At 31.6% G+C, this 18,399-nt stretch overlaps 1 protein-coding gene across 1 annotated transcript in view; it reads left to right on the forward strand.

The window, feature by feature from the left end:
- Window positions 1-18,399, forward strand: part of BMPR1B (bone morphogenetic protein receptor type 1B) — a 211,343-nt gene that overhangs the window by 138,302 nt on the left and 54,642 nt on the right. The window contains exon 3 of the mRNA XM_051967073.1: window positions 9,068-9,227. Coding sequence (XP_051823033.1) covers window positions 9,068-9,227 — 160 coding nt within the window. The remainder of the gene's footprint in view (window positions 1-9,067; window positions 9,228-18,399) is intronic.

Genomic DNA, 18,399 nt, shown 5'->3' on the forward strand with positions numbered 1-18,399 from the left:
CTCACTGAAACATAGATATTTTTCATATGAACTGTTTAATCATTACTCCATTTTATGCTTTTTATGGGTTTGGGGTTTTTATTTTGTTTTTGTTTTTTGGTGAAAGGGTAAAATTCTTCTCTGTGAAATTTCCCAGCATGGGTTTTGCCCTCATTATAATCTAAATTTGTTATTCATTATATCTACTTGTCCTTCAAGAGATCATTTTCTGTAGCTTGGAGATCTCCAAGGAGGAGAGATCTCTTGAATAGCTTTTTTTGAACAGCCCATTACACTTTTGGACAGCTCATATTGTTTTTTTTTTTTTTTTTTTTTTTTTTTTTTTTGCTAATTCCTTTTTTTAAAATAACTTTTTATTGACAGAATCCATGCCAGGGTAATTTTTTACAGCATTATCCCTTGCATTCACTTCTGTTCCGATTTTTCCCCTCCCTCCCTCCATTCCCTCCCCCAGATGGCAAGCAGTCCTTTACATGTTAAATAGGTTACAGTATATCCTGGATACAATATACATGTGCAGAACCGAAAAGTTCTCTTGTTGCACAGGGAGAATTGGATTCAGAAGGTATAAATAACCCGGGAAGAAAAACAAAAATGCGAGCAGTTTATATTCATTTCCCAGTGTTCTTTCTTTGGGTGTAGCTGCTTCTGTCCATCCTTGATCAATTGAAACTGGATTAGCTCTCTTTCTCGAAGAGATCCACTTCCATCAGAATACATCCTCAAACAGTATTATTGTTGAAGTATATAATGATCTCCTGGTTCTGCTCATTTCACTTAGCATCAGTTCATATAAGTCCCTCCAGTCCTCTCTGTATTCATCCTGCTGGTCATTCCTTACAGAACAATAATATTCCATAACATTCATATACCACAATTTTACTCAGCCATTCTCCAATTGATGGACATCCTTTCATTTTCCAGTTTCTAGCCACTACAAACAGGGCTGCTACAAACATTTTGGCACATACAGGTCCCTTTCCCTTCTTTAGTATCTCTTTGGGGTATAAACCCAGTAGAAACACTGCTGGATCAAAGGGTATGCACAGTTTGATAACTTTTTGAGCATAGTTCCACACAGCCAGGAAGTTTTAAGTGTCTTGAGTATAGATTTGAACTCAGGTCCTCCTGACTTCAGGGCTGGTACTATATCTACTGCGCCACCTAGCTGCCCCAAGTAGCGTTTACAGGAAGGTAGTGAGGGTAGTAGGAAAGAGAAAAAATTAAAAAACATGTATTAAATCCTTGCTATATGCAAAACACTTTGCATTTTATAGTGAAACAAATAGAAAAACTAAGACAGTTCTTCTTAAGAAGTTCACATCCTATGGGAGAAGCAGTGCACATAAGAGGTATTTTCGTCTGCTAGGAAAGCAGATGATAATAGATCTTTAATGTTATTTCAAATAATAAAACTGTATTCATTCCTGATGCTAAATCATTTGAACAGGATTCTGGTTGAAGAAATTTTCTTTAAAAGTTTTTTTAGTAGCTATGATTACTAATGAAAGAGCTGCAAAATAAGCAAAAGCAGTGGCCAGATTTTGTATTTGTATTTGAAAACATTTTCACTGAATTGTACATGAAACTAATTTTTAAAAATTTTATTTTGTAGTTATTATATAAAATTATTTCCTTGTCAATAAATTTTCTAGGAGTCCTAAAAATCTATTTATGTTATAAAAATTTATAAATCAAGTTAATTCATTAATTATATTTAATTAAAAATAGACTGGAGAGATAAAATGAATATATGTTTAGAATCAAAGTTAATTGTTGATGTGTTGATTCAGGCCAAATCCAATAATTTTGTGTAGAGAGCGCTATCTCCATCCCAAAAAAAGGACTATGGGGACTGACTGTGGATCACAACATGATATTTTCACCATTATTGTTGTTGTTTGCTTGCTTTTTTTAACCTTTCTCATTTTTTTCATTTTTGATCCAATTTTGCTTGTGCAGATGATAAATGTGGAAGTAGGTATAGTAGAATATATGTTTAACATATATTGGACTGCTTGCTGTCTAGGGGAGAGGGGTGGGAAAGGACACAGAAAACAAAGTTTTGCAAGGTGAATGCTAAAATATTATGTTTTGAAAATAAAAAAGTTATTATTTTTTTTTAAAAAGGTTGATTGTTGGTAAACAGCAATGTCTTAGTTAATGTGAAGGAGACCAGTCTTCCACCTGGGTTTCTGACTGACAATTCAGTTATCAGCAATTCATCATATGGGCAAAATATAATCCTATATTAAAATATGAATGACTCTAGGAGGAATAAAGTTAAGCAAGTTATACAGTTATTACTGTATAAGTGAATTAATGTATAATAAAATTTTCTTCTGCCCTTAAGAAAAGCTCTTGGTAAGAGGAAGCATTTGAATAGGGATAGAATATTAGAAAAAAAAAGATCCTAAAACCTTCTAGAAAATATGTGTATGTGAATTTACCTTGACTTTCATGCAATGTCAATTAAGGTACAGATCAGTTGAGTTTAATGTTCCAGCCATATTGCTATTCTTAGGAATATTTTCATAAAAAATATAGTTTGGAATGAGATATGGTTTGGTATAAGGGATACAAGTACATAAAGCGTTAACCAAGGATTCCAGATGGTCAGGCTTCAAAACTGACCTTTAACCCTTACTAACTGTGTGATTATGTCAAAGTCCTATAACTTCTCAATTTTTCAAGCAACTTTCAAGAATTTTAAATTGCATAAGAGCTGCTGATGTATCAGTGTAAGGCATTTCTATACTGAGACTTCCCTAGAGATAAAATCATAGTTTCATATATCCATTCCCTAAAAAAGGGCCTGGCATGCTGAGCTTAACCATTTAAGATACTTTTATTTAAGGAAAATACACTTTCTCTTTAACAGAAATTGTACTGAGAATAGGAAATAATTTTGTGTAAGTTCTACAAAAGGCAAAAGACAACAAAAGAGCTCTATTTAATGTCCAGTTCAGTAAAAAATTTCTAAGTAAAACATATGTGTGTATATACATATACATATGAGTAGAAGTTTTGTTTTCTTGTGGGATAATGTGTATTAGATATAAAGTAGAAATAGATCTAGGAAATTAAAGACAGAAGCAGAAATCTAGATTTGGAGCAAAGGTATAATGGAAGTCAGGCTGCCTTAGTGTTAATGGATAATGAGGAGTTTAATGTTTGAATTGTTCAATGCCCAAATAGTCCTTGGGCCTGTTTTGCTGAAATTCTGGGTTTGTTACCCATAACATGCCTCCTTCCTTACAGCAAAACAGCAAAGGTTCATTAATGAGACTTATAGAATTTATGACTTTTGGAAATTTTATTATAATTCCCAATCATAGTTGCTTGACATAAATTATAGGCAAATTTATAATTCAGTATAAGAAATATAAGAACTTTTATTTTACTTGTGATACTTTCTACAATATATTAAAGCACAGTTATTATTGAACAGCTTCTTCTCTGCACTATTTACATATTAAAAAAAAGAACTGTCAGTCAACAAGTATTGAGCCTCTTATATGCCTCCAGATGTGTTAGATTCTATCAAAGTGTCTCTTTTAGAAACAACTTACACCTTGTCACATTTAGAAGATACTTATGGAACTTGGAGAATCATGTAAAAAGGTAAGGGGATATAGCAAAAATGGAAACAAGAAAGAGGAACAGAGAGAAATGAGATAGAAATAGATGAAAAGAATTAGAACAGAGGAAAGAAAATGACAGGAGCAGAAAAAGAAAGGTATACAGTCCTAAAAACTAGTTCCTTCTCCTTTCCATCCTAGAATCAATATTAATTTAATTCTTCTTCCTTATTTTCTTGGGACTCTTAAATCTCCTGAAACTTTTAATCCCCATTTTTGAAAGCTTTGCCTTGCTTAGAAACACTAAATGATATAATCTCATTCATTACTTAATTTTATCGTGTTAAATATACTTATTTGGCTTTCTTTTATTTCTCCTACTTGAAGAATTTGCAAATCAAATTATTTGTTTTCTTCTGGAGAGATAACTTAAATGCCTCTTTTAAAAAAATTATCTCTGGTTATTAGTTTGAATTTTACAGGGTATATTTTTGAGGAAATTATTCTTTCCAAAGTTGCCAGTGATGGCTTATTTGTCAAATCATCTTCCTTCTTGATCTTTCTAATAGCATTTGATACTCTTGACCACTTCCTCTTTCTTAGGTTCTCCTCTCTTGCTCAGCCTTCTTGACCCTTCAGTCTCTTTTACGTGGTCATCAGTCATATTATGCCTCTTAAGTTGCACTTACTTAATCTGTGAATTTTCTCTAAGGGAGCTAATCTTTTCAATGAATTTGATTATTAAGTATGTATTGATAATGTGAATTTCTTTCTCTGTTTTTCTCAGCTTCATTCACAATGCATCAAACAACCATCTATTGGAAATATCCAATTGGTTGACTTGTAGGCATCTCAAAATTGACAAATGTTGAAAACAAAATTTGTTATGGTATTCTCCTTCCATGAGTCACTGCTCTTTTAGATTTTTCTTTCTGGCAAAAACATCACCGGACATTCAATGATCTAGATCAACTTTACTACATGTCATCCTCAGCTACTCAGTGTCATTTGCCTCACAATCCAATCAATCTCCATTTTCTGCCCCCTCACCCCATATATTCTCTGCCCATTCTCCTCAAAGGATCTTACCGTGTCTTGCCTGAACTATTGCATCAGCTTTCTATTTGGTCTCCCTGGCTAAAGTCTGTCTCTACTCCAATGCTCTGTGTATCTGCTAAGATAATTTTCCTAATGTGAAGGTCTTCTCTCTACTCAGTCAAATGCAGGAGCTGCCTGTTATCTATGGTATCAAATATAAATGTTGTTCAAACTTTTTAAAACTTGGCATCAACTTATGTTTCCATCCCAAATGCACTTTGGCATAACAGTATATATAGGCCAGCCAAAATACTTTCTTGGTGTTCCTCACATATGGCACTCCAGATTCCTTCAGCAGTTTAGTGGAGAGAGTGCTGGACTTAGAGTCAGGAAGAGCAAAGTTCACCTCCCAACTCAGACCCCTATTATCTGAGTGACCCTGGCAAGTCACTTAACCTCACTTAGCCCCAATTTCCTCATTTGTAAAATGTGGATGATAGTCACCATCTCCCTGGCTTTCTTTTGAGGATAAAATGAGATAAAGTTTATAAAGTGCTTTGTAAACCACTCTGTAAATGCTAGCTATTTTTATCTCACAACCTTTTCTTTCCCCCCATGCCTAGAATACACTGCTTTCTCCTCCATCTTTTAGAATCTTAAACTTCCTTTAAAATTTAACTCAAATGACATTTTACACATAAAACCTTTCCTAACCTCCAGCTCATGCTCTGAGTGCCTCACCATCACAAAATACACGAAATTACCATGTGTCAGTTTTGTATACTCCTATGTATTCTACACAATTAATTGTTGTTTCCTGTAGTTACCAAGCTCCCTTGGATTGAAAGTGCTTTACTCTTGCCTTTGTATCCTCAGTTCCTAGTTCATTGCCCAGCATGTAAGAAACATTTAACAAATATTTGTTGATTGATCAATTGAAGACATCCATGAAGATTAGTAATGTTGTCTTAAGACACATTAATAGAAGCATAGCATCCAGAAAAAGGGATGCATACATCTACATACTCAACTTTTGTAATACCATAAGTTTATTAATGTAGTCATTTCTAGAGTACCATGTCTGCTTAATTATTAGCTTTATATTTTAGTAAGAATTCTAACATTTCCCATAAGAGGGCAACCTTTATTAAGGAGACTCAAACCTATGCCGTCAGTACTTCTGTCTTTCTACTTTTTTCCACTGACGGAAAAATTAGATTCACAAATGTGAAACAGTGTGCTTCATTCAGCACCATAAAAAAGACTAGTTACTAACAAGTCCAACCCCATTATTTTACAAGTGAGGCAACTAATGCATAGAAAAGTTAAATGGCTTATCTGGTGATAATCAGTAGTAATTATCTGGTTCAGGATCAAAATCCAAATCTTCCTAACTTCAAGTTAGAGGCTAGATGATCTCTTGTCAGGTATATTGTAGAAGAAGGTATATTTTTCAGGATAGAAAAAACTCCTTCAGGAAATTTCATGAAGCTTGGAGATTCGCGTTCCTGGATCTGGGGCTTCTAGCTCCTAGTCTTAAAGCTCTTTCTACTTTACCACCCTACCTTTCCTTGTCATTAATGCTTTGAAAATCAGAAAATAAAAATACATGACTTATTTTTCATTATGTTTTAAATAATTCTAGGCTTTTATTTAATAGTGAAATTGCCAATTTAAAAATATTTTTCTCATTGTAAAACTGGATAGGGAATATAGTTGGAAACAAAAGTGGTATGAAAACAAAAGAAACCAATAAATTTTCGTGTGCGTGTGTCTGTGTCTGTGTCTGTGTGTGCACATACACATACATATATAACCTCTGTCTTATGCTCAGGAAAGTACATTTCAGGGACATACAAACCCTAAACTTCTATATTTTGTAGAACTTTCAAGTATAAATATTATTTCTATGGCACTGCCTATGTTTTTCTTGTATTTAGAAAATAGCTTTCTTGGGAGAAAGATGGATTTAATCTTTTTTTTTTTAATTCTGATAATTTTGAAGACTGGCTTGTGAGTTGTAAAAATCACTAAGCTTCAATGGATAGAAAGAAGGTAGGGTACTGTCTCTGAGCAGTATATAGTATATACTGTATATAGCACACTATTGTTTATTTTAGCCTAAAAGGGGAAAATCCAGAACAGGATTGTGATTTTGATGTTTAATAGCTAGCTAGCTACTCCCTGAAACAATAGAATTTTGAGAATTTCATTATTAGGGAAACAGGAGTAAGATCATTGCCTTTGGAGTTAAAGACCTTGGGTTCAAATCTTACCTCATAACAAACTATCTAGAATATTGCTTTGAAATACTAATTACTAGTTAAGTGTGTGTTAAATTTAATTGAATGTGATATAAAGGAGTTAATTTGTGCAAGGAGACGGAAAAATACAAATGAATTGTGCTATAAATACTCATTTGCAAATGAAATGGAGTTAAATTTTTTTTATTTAAAATAATGTAAATCAGTTATAAATGGTATCTAGTTAACCCTTGAAACCTGAGTTAATTAACAACATAGGTAAAAGTGTTCATTTTCAGTGAAACAATAATATACACAATATAAGCAAACAAATGAAAAAAGAAAAATAGAAAAATGGCATGGTACAGTGGGAAGGGCCCTGAAGATGTCTGAAGTCCATGGACTTAACATGCACATCTTGCCTCAGGTACAGCTTTTATGAGCTTGGTCAAGTCATTTAACTTCTCTGGCCCTCAGGTTACATTAAGATCACCTCTGAGATCCCTTTCACTTCTAGATCTATTATTATCTGAAGAAATGGTAATTTTATGAACTTTGAAAGCAGTTTGTTGGGGAGAAAGCTTTAATTAGAAGATGACAGGGAAGTGGTCAGAACTATTAAATGAAAATCTTCAGAGACAGAATATATGTCTTATTTCTGTCATTATGGTTGATGAATGACATGAGTTAAATGGTCACTTTGAGAAATAAAGTTCTTGTTTAAAGAATGATAGAGTAAAATTGAGGGTTATAGATAATTGGCCCCTCAATATTTTGTTAGAATTTGAGAAATGAAATCCTCAGTGGGACATATATATACATTATATATATATATATATAATGTATATATTTGTGAAAATGATTGTCATTATTTTACTGATTTTTCCTTCATTAATTTCATATTATAAGTGTAAAACTTTTCACACTTGAAAGAACTTGAGCAGCATTTATAATTCTTACTTCCTACACTTAGCATTGTTTGATGGGACAAGTGGCAAGAAACATCTGTGGCTTTATAAAATCCAGTTGTAATGCAATTAATTTGAAGTTTTGATTTTTTATGAGCAAATTATGGCTACTCTTAGATACCACATCCATGGAACTTTGAATATAAAGTATTTCTCACCATATAGTTTTATGTGGCTGAAGTTGGTGGAGATCATCAAATATAAACTTTTCATTTTACAGATGAGGACACAACACCAGGGATAAAGTGAACGGTCCAATAATCCAAAATTTGAGTCTAGATCTGGGACTTCAAATTACCTCTACCAGAAAAAAAAAACTACATGGATTAATCAGATTACTTGAAAATTTTACAAGTTTATGCTATTTGTTATGTAGTTATTATTACTAATCTCTTTTAACTTGAATCTTGGTTACGTGTGATCATATTGTTATACTATATTTTATCCTGTTGTAACTTCACTTTTCCTGTCTTAAGGAAGAATGTCTAATCCACCCCAAATAGAAGAATTGTTACTTACTATCAGCTATTACAAGAGGTATATGCTCCTGTTTGGAACAGCTGCAATGCAATGTAGAATAATACATATCTGTATGAGGTTCATGAGGATGATGTTAGGACCAAGGATGTATTTAGTCATAAAAGGATTTCAAAGTGATTTACATGAGGTATCTTATTTGATCCTCATAAACCCCATAGGCCATAGAGGAACTGTTATGATCCCCACTTAATAGTAAGGAAACTGAGGACCAGAAAAATCATAAATCTTGCCCACATTCATACAATTAATAAGTGTGTGAGGCAGAATTGGAACTCTGGTTTTCCTGAGCACTTTATTGATTCTGCTATTTAATTACTAGTAAACAATTGGGGTTTTGGCCTCCTAAAAATATATATATGGCAGTAATTTATTTTGTCATCATTTCTTATTTTATATTTTTATGTAATAATTAAAATATAGAAGATTAAATTGTAATTATTATGTAAATTTTTGTATACTTTATAAAATTTTATCCCATGTAGAGAAACTCATTCTCTGTAATAGTTTCTTATTATTACAGAGTCTGGTAATTTGAGTTATATGAATGAATACTGAACACAAATCCCTTTGAAAAAATCATATACCTTAAGCTTCTTCTTTTTATTTTTTGCTAGATACCATTGGAAACTTTCCATAACTAAAAATATATATATTTATATACATATATACATATACATATATTGCTCTTCCTTTATAGCTAATTTCCTTGACAATATGCTTTTGAGAAGTTCGGGAAAGTTGAATGTGGACAGCAAGAAGGAAGACGGTGTGATCACAGCCTCCACCCCTCGGCCAAAGGTCTTGCAATGCAAATGCCACCATCACTGTCCTGAAGACTCTGTCAACAATATTTGCAGGTTGGTGGTTCTAGTAGTTCAAATATATCATGTTTAACTGTAGTAGAGGAGTAATTTAGAAGCACTAGTGTACAGTAGACAGAGCATTAACTTTGGAGTCAGAGAACAAAGGGTTTAAATCCTGCTCCTGATACTAACTATATACTTTGGGCATTTCAGTTAATCTCCCTGGACCTCAGTTTCCTCATCTGTAAAATGAAACATTTGGATTAGACTTTTGAAAATTTCTCTAGCTCTAAATATGTGATTCTATTTTTCTGCTAGAAATAAAAAGAAGAGAGGAAAGTTTTTGTGTTTCTGTGATTTTTATATGTGGTGTAAATTAGAAAATTCCCCATAGGATTTAAAAGTTTACTCTAGCAGTGCTAATTTATTTTTCTGTAGAATTCAGTCAAAAATGTGGAAATCAGAACTTAAAAATCAAATTCATTGAATATGAGAAATAAGACTTTTGGCCCTGAAAGCTTAAGATCATTTACCACCATGGTGAATTTATTCTTGGGCTCTGCTGGTGAATTAATCACATGTGACAGCCAAAAAATGAAAAAAAAATATGTTGGTAAAATTTTAGGTTTATACTGTTCACAGTTTTCATCTGGCTATTTCAATCCAGCATTACTTAAATTCATTAGCTCTCACTACTACATTTTCCAACAATGTTCAATTCTTCAACTGCAATAGAAAAGACACTGAAGTTTTACTGCCTGACATTGTATTCTGACATACTTCCACCCACACTTTACCTACTTTTACTATTTAGAAACAACATTCTTTTCAGTATGAGATCAAATATTTAGATCATTCCTCAACAGGAACCATTTCCCCCCTTCTCCTCCCAAGTGCCTATTTAGTAAAAGAAAGTTTAATGTATTTTATTTATTTGTTTTCAACACATTGAATACTGACAAATAAGTTTACAGTGGAGGCTCTTAGGTTTTTCAAGGACCCCTTTGACAGTCTAGTAAAATCTGTCTGCCTCTTCTTAGAATATTGTATTTAAATAATTTAATAGATATGATTATTTCAGAAATCATTGTTTTGAAATAAAGTTGTAATTTTTCTCATCTATGTCCTTGGACTCTCTGAAATCCATCTTCAAACCCCTTGGTGATGAAACATGAACTCCAAGTTAAATCTTTAGAGAGAATTATAAATTTAGGATGATTAGCCATCAATAATAGAACTTGAGATATTGAATAAGCTAAGTATTAGAGCTTTGTGGTCAGTATATTGGGAAATAAAATTGATAACTGCCACATTCATGCTGTTTGACTTTTACATTCCAAAGCAAGATAAATTACCATTTTTTTATCTTCCTCAAAAAACTTTGAATACAAAGTATTTCTCACCATATAGTTTTATGTGGCTGAAGTTGATGGAGATCATCAAATCTAAACTTTTCATTTTACAGATGAGGACACAACAACATCTTTTTACTCATGCCTGCCTATCAATTAAGAATTGGCAGTCTTGTAGAAATAGAGATGAATGTTAGAGATTATGGACACAGGGCAAGGGGTTGAGCTGAAGAGAATATGATGATGTCTTTAGGAAATAGCAAAAAGAAGCAGGTAAATAGATGTTCAAATAGGGCAGACATGAGTAGTAGATTAGAAAGACTCATGATATCAAGAGTATTCCACTATCATCAGAACAATGTCAAGGATATATTGGGTGCTGAGGAAGTCAGAATCTACTACCACAAGAATTTGCATAGGAACTCAGAGACTGGATCAAAACTTAGGATTTAAATTTTAACAGGATTTAAAATTTAACAGGATTCAAATTAAAAAAGGAAATTTGAGCTATAGAGGAAAAATCTGTCCTAAGTTTGTATGTGCACCTTACTTGAGTGGGGAATGAAAGATGAGAGAATAAGAGGGAATCATAATGTGTTAAAGGCAGAGAGAACTTTGAAATAACTTGATCTAATGCTTTTATTTTACATATTTAGGACACTAAAAGAAAGTGACTCACCCAAGATTACACAGTATTCATTACTTTTCATTGGGAAGAGGTAGTGACTTGTTCAAGATCATCTTCTTAGTTCATTTAGAAGTAACTGATGGTCAAAAGCACAGTGAGGGAGTACCTTCCTGGACCTCAGGCTTTTTCAAAACTGAGCCAGTAGGAGAACAGCAGGGCAGGTTCTCTTCTCATTCTCCTTCTTTCTTAAAATGTGAATAGTTGCTGTTATAAATTTGGATTTTTTTTAATGGTCATATTTTTGTTCATTTAAATTATTTTCTTCATTGTTAATAAGTTTAAAACTTCATTATAGGCTTGAGAAATAATTAGCACAACAGTCAAAAACTATACCATGCAATATCTGCTTTCCCCAAGGATTCTCAACCAAAGTGTCCTGTGTTCTCTGATCTTTTTTTCTGTATATTTAATTTTTTAAAATATATTTTGTTGCTATTGTTTTTACAGAGTTGTAGTGATTGATACTTTCTCTATTCTGCATCATTTCATCTATGTCTTGTTTTATTTCTTTGTTATCTTCAGATTTACTATAAATTTTATCATAGTAATAGTCTATCATACTTAAAAGGTTTAATGGATTCATCCAATTCCCAATAATGAACATATGAATTATTTTTAATCTTATCCTAACTTTCATATTCTAAAGTCACAAAAAGCAGTTCTTTTGTGTTCAGTATTCCCTAACTGGTCTAGTACAATTCTTTTCGGGTAGTGGGCAATAGATAATAATTCATTTATTGATTATGGGAAACATCTATGGGACAAGAAAAGATCCTTAGGATACTTCACTATAGATTGGTGACACAATTGGTTAACAATTGCTCTGAGTACATCCACTAATATGTTCAGAATCCATCTGATTATTTTGTTATCTAATCCTTGTTATTTCTATCATCACTACAAGAAGAATAAGAGACATATTATCAAAAGGTTTGGTGAAATCGAGGTAGACTATGCACAAAACATTTCTTTCATCATTTAATTTAGTAATGTTTCAAAAAGTGAAATTAGTTTAATGTGATCTATTTTTGATGACACAATTCTGTTTTTTATAATTACTGCTTCCCTTTTTAGTTCATCTACCTTTTATATTATGATTATGTTATGAAAACTCTATTAAGGAGTTTTCCAGGAACCCAAGTCAGGCTCACTGGTTTATGCTTTTGTGAGTGTTCCACATCACCATTTTTGGGGAGGTCAAAATTGGGACATTTATCTTTCTCCAATTTTTATGGGTCTTACAAACTTAAGAAACCTAATTAGGATGTCATAGACCAAAAAATGAAAATTTTCTATATATATGAGAAAAACAGTATTTTAATTTTGAGTTCCTACTTTCTTCATAGTCCTTTAATAATAATTATTTAATGCATTAAGTTTGCAGGTCTTATATCATATTTCTTATTTGCCAATGATCAATGGCCCAGTCCATGCCTATAGCTTAAAATATTGGCATTAAAAAAGTTATCTACTTGCATTCTAGTATTTATTCAAATAATTTTGGTCTTTAAACACATAAGTTTTATAAATGTGATGTCTTTAATTCTGGGAATATAACTGGTGACTTACCATGATATTTAGAAAGCATTTGATAATTTAGGTGAGAAAAACTGACCTGAGATTTTGCCATCTTCCATAAATCCTCCAGTAGTTTTCTGATTCTGTTCCATAATACCAGTTCTCTTTTTTCAATCACTTTTCCTTAACAGAACCATATTGAATTTTTGTCTTTATCATTTTTGTTTTTATTTTTAACTTATTTTGCTTTGTTTTTAAGAATAAGAATGAGTTATCTACTTCTATAAATATTTATGTACACAGTTCCTTTTCCCTTTTCTTTAATGTCTTTGCCATACAGACCTATAGAGATATTGTTGTGCCAAAGATTATGCATAGTTTTAAAATTTTAAAATTTTAAAGCTCTTTGGGCATAATTCCAGATTGTTCACCAGGATGGTTGGACCAGTTCACAACTCCACAATACATTAATGTTCCATTTTTTTTCTACATCCCTTCCAGCATTTGTCATTTTTTCTTTCTGTATGTCATCCAATCTATTAGATATGAGGTAGTACCTTGTAGTAGTTTTAATTTGTATTTCTATAATCAGTCATGATTTAAAGCCCAGTTTCTTAAAACTATGGTTTGCAAACTCATATGGGGTCTCATGACTGAATGAGGAGGTTGTCAGATTATGATTTGTTATCAATAAATATTTGATTTGTATAATTATTTTATATACTTATATACCTGAGGATCCCATACAAATTTCTTGGGTGAAAAGGTATTGGGGGAAAAAAAGAAACCCTAATTTAGGGCATTGTTTTATGTGATTATTGATAGCTTTGATTCTTTCTGAAAATAGCTTGTTCATATCCTTTGATCACGTATCGGTTGGGAAATGACTCTTATAGTTATAAATTTGGTTCAGCCATATATATTTGAGAAGTGAGATTTTTATCAGAGAAACTTAATGTAAAAAATTTCCCTCAGCTTCCTATTTAGCTTTTAATTTTGATTGCATTGGTTTTGTTTATGCCAATTTTTTAAAATCTCAGGTAACCAAACTTACTCACTTTACTTCTTTTCTTTTGGCCATAAACACTTTTCTTATCCATATATTTAATACAGAAAAATTTTCTGAGCTCTCCCAGTTTGCTTATGATATCACCTCTGTGTTTAAATACTGTATTCATAGTTTTCCCAGCAATTTTTGTCAGGTAGTGAGTTTTTACCCCAAAAGCTTGGATCTTATATGAAACTTCACTTTTTTTCTTTGATTTCCTTGATATTCTTGCCTTTTCTTCTTCCAGATCGATTTTATTATTTTTTGATAGTTTGACTTATCTGACATTGAATAATTAATTTAGATAGAATTGTTACTTTTATTGTATTGGTTCAGCCTACCCTTAGTAGTGACTATTTTTCCAGTTGTTCAGTTCTGTTTTTATTTGTATTAAAAATATTTTGAAAATTGTGTCCATATAGTCCTTCATTTTATTTTAGCAGGTAGACACACATGTCTTTTATGTTTGCAGTTTTTACAAATGGAATTTCTCTTCCTGCTGGTTTTTGTTTTAAATATATAGAAATATCATTCATTTATCATATATATTTCAACTTTACTTAAATTGTTTTTTTTTTAAATTTCAGCTAATGTTTTAGTTGATTCAGTATGGTTCATTTAGTATATAATCATATAAAAAGAGTGATCATTTTATTTCCCCATTGTTTTTTAATCTTAATTTTTTTCTTGTCTTATTGACAGAGCTAGCATTTCTAATGATATTGAATAGTAGAGGTGATAATGAATATTCTTGTTTAACCCCTGATCTTGTTGGGAAGACTTCTAGTTTCCCCATTCCAAATAATGTATGTTCTTGGTTTTAGATGAATAATATTTATCATTTTTTAAAAGGCTCCTTTTATTCCTATGTTTTCTAGTATTGTATTTTAGGTGTTGTATTTTATTAAAAGTTTTTTCCCCTCTGAATCTATTAATATATTCATAGTTTTTGTTATTAATATGGTCAATTATGCTAATATTTTTCATGATATTAAAACAGCCCTGCATTCCTAGTAGAAATTCCACCTAGTTATATATCATATGATCTTTAAGATTTATTGGTGTAACATATTGGTTTATTAGGATTTATTGCTGTAGTATTTTATGTAAAATTTTTGCATCAATATCCATTATAGAAACTGGGCTATGTTTTCCTTTTCTTTTTTTGTTCTTTCTGGTTTTTAAGTATCAAAACTATATTTGTGTCATAAAAGAAATTAGTTAAGACTTTTTAAAAAGCTATTTTTCCAGTACTTTATAGAGTATTGGGATTGACTGTTCCTTTTAGTTTAGTAGAATTCATTTGCAAGTCCATCCAGTCCAGGGGAATTTTCCCTCATATATGAGTTATTCAAATTCATTTTCTAAAATAAGCTTATTTCAGTTTTTTCTTCTGTTTAATTAGGCAATTTATATTTTTGCAAATATTCATCCCCTTTACTTAAGTTGTCAGTTTTATTACCCTAGACTTAAGGAATTGCTTCAATTTTGCTTCATTGGTGTTGCATTCATCCTTTTTACTTTTCCTTCTGATAATTTGATTTTTTGCTCTATTTTTTTAAAATTAAATTAAACATGGGATTATCTTTTGTTTTCTTTTTCACAAAGTCAGTAAATAGTTTTATTTATTGGTTAATTATTTTTACCCCATTCTAATGTTTTAATCTCTTCTTTGATTTTTCAGGATCTTGTCATTTAAATGGGAATTTTCAATTTGTTCTTTTTCTATTTTTTGAAATTGTATGCCCAATTCATTGCTCTGTTCTTTATCTTTCTTATTGATATATAAGTTTAGAGAGAGAAATATTTTCCAAATTGCTATTTTGGCTGTTTTCCTCAAATTTTGTTGTATTATCTCATTGATATCTTTTAAAATGAAATTGTTGGACTTCTATTATTTGTTTTTTGTCTCATTTATTCATTAAGATTAGTGTATTTGGTTTCCAGTTTTAAAAAATTTATTTTTAGGCATTATTATTTGAAAAGGGTGCACTTAATATTGTATCTTTTTAGTAATTGTGAACTTTTTGTGCTCAAATATATAGTCAATTTTGTGAAGATGCTGTGTACAGCTGAGAAAAAGGTATGATCTTTTTCTTCCCCATTTGTTTTTCAGGAGTATAACATAACTTACTATTCAAAAACTTTATTGATTTACTTAGCTTCTTTTTCATTTATTTTATGGTTAGATTTTGGAATATGATAATCTAGAAGGCAAAGTAGCTAAGATTACAACCAAGAATAACAACATAGCAAAACTGAATATAAGATTTACCTAGCATTGAGAGAGGAAAGTTGAGATTCTCAACTGTAATAATTTTACTCTCTTCTTCTTAAAGTTCATTTAATTTTTCCTCTAAGAATTTGGATGTTATGCCATTTGCTGCATATATTTTTGTATTGATATTATTTCATTGTTAAGAAGATGGAGGTTCCCCATTTATCTTGTTTAGTTAGGTTTCTTTTTGCTTTTGATTTTTCTGAAATTATGATAGCTACCCTGCCTTTTTTACCTCAGCAAAATTATTATAAATTCTGCTCTTGTCCTTTACTGTAACTCTTTCTTTTTACAGTGCGTTTCTTGTAAACAATGTATTGTTTGATTCTTTTTTTTTTTTTTTTTTTTTTGCATATGTAACGGGGAAAAACTGCAACCAGTATTGTTTGATTCTAATTTCCAATGTATTCTCCTTCCTCCCTTTTTTTTTTGGTGGGGGGGGCAAATTCATCCTATTCAACTTCACAGTTACAATTATTTGCTGTACGTTTTCTTTCATTCCATTTTCTTTTGTTTTATCCTTCTCTAGCTCGTTTTGCCCTTTCCCTCCCCAAAAATCTGGATTTTTTTTTTTTTTTGGGAGGGGGGGTTTGCTACTGCTTCTCTTAATCTGCTCTCCCTTTTACCAATCAGCTTTTCCTTTATCCCCTTCTCCTCCTACTTTCTTTTTTAGATAATATAGATTCTATCTTTGTAAGTGTCTCTATGTGTGTATTTTTTCTCTTGGAACCAGATCAGATGGGAGTGAAGTTTAATGTTATTTGCATTTTTCCCCCTCCATTATAATAGTTCTTCCTTGTAGGTCTCTTTGACATGTGATAAAATTTTCAACTCTTTTTTTGCTTCCAATGTACTCTTCTTTCTCACCCATGTATTTTTCAAGATCGTGCCAACAATCCATTAGTACTATTCCTCCCATGTGAGGTCTTTCCATCTTCTCTTATAATGAAAAAAGTTCCTAATAGTTATATTTATCATCTTGTCATATAGAAATATAAATAATTAATCTTACTGTGTCCCTTATGATTTCTCTTTCACATTTGCCTTTTTAATACTTCTCTCGAGAGAAAGAAAGAGAAAGAGAGAAAGCTTGAATGTCCTCTATTTTGTTAATTTTTTTCCTCTGAAGGCTTATATTCAGTTTTGCTGTGTTGGTATTCTTGGTTGTAATCCTAGCTGTTTTATATTCTGGATTATCATGTTCCAAACTCTCTGACTGTTTAACATCAAAGCTCCTAAATCTTGTGTCATCCTGACTGTAACTCCATTATATTGAATTGCTTCTTTCTGACTGCTTAGAATATTTTTCTTCTTGACATGGGAGTTCTGATATTTCAGGGAATTTTCATTTTGGAATTTTTGAGGGAGGTGTTCTGTGGGTTCTTTCAGTTTCTGTTTTACTTTCTGGTTCTAAAATACCAGATGAGTTTTCCTTTATGATTTTTAAAAGTTGGTATCTAGGCTCTTTTTCTTTTTAATCATGGCTTTCAAGTGGTCCTTGAATTATTTCTCCTTAACTGAGTTTTCAAGTTATTTGTTTTTCTATAACATATTTCACATTTGCTTCTTTTTCCCATCCTTTTTACTTTTTTATTGTTTTTTGATGTCTCTTAGAGTTACTTCCACTTGCCCAATTATAACTTTTAAAGAATTTTATTCATTGGACTTCTGTAGTTCCTTTTCCATTTGACCATTTATACCTTTAAGGCTTTATTTCATCAGTGAAATTTTGTATCTCTTTTTCTATTTTGCCAGTTCTGTTTTTAAATATCTATTTTCTTCAGCATTTTTGTGCTTATTTCATATTTTTTGCATCACCCCCCCCTGCCCCGACTTTTGCTCTAATGTACGTACTTGATCTTTAAAATAATATTTTTGCTCTTCTAGGAATTCCTGTTGGGCTTATGTTCAATTTACTATTTTTTTTGAGTTGTTGCTTGTAGCTATTTTGACATCTTTGTCTTTTCTTAGTTTGTGTCTTTATCCTCCCTCTACTACAGAAACTTTTTATGGTCAGGTTTTCTTTGTGATGTTTGCTCAATTTCTCAGCCTATTTCTTGACTTTAACTTTATTTTAAAATTTGACTCTTTGAGACTCTGAGCAAATCATTTTATCTTTCTATGCACAAAGCAATTCTTTAAGACCTCTATAAGAAAGTGCATCCTATTTTGGTAGGGTGGTTTATCACCTAGGACTTCCCTGTACCATTGCATTGACAAATCTATTCCACATTCCTGTGATTTGTTTGTCTCAGACTGTCTTACTTTCTGCTTTCTCATGCCTTTCATCCTCTTTTCAAGACTGTTTTGCAGCTTTTTAATTCCTGGGCCTTCTTTGTAAA

The sequence above is a fragment of the Antechinus flavipes genome, chromosome 6, assembly GCF_016432865.1.
Source record: "Antechinus flavipes isolate AdamAnt ecotype Samford, QLD, Australia chromosome 6, AdamAnt_v2, whole genome shotgun sequence".
Classification (NCBI taxonomy): domain Eukaryota; kingdom Metazoa; phylum Chordata; class Mammalia; order Dasyuromorphia; family Dasyuridae; genus Antechinus; species Antechinus flavipes.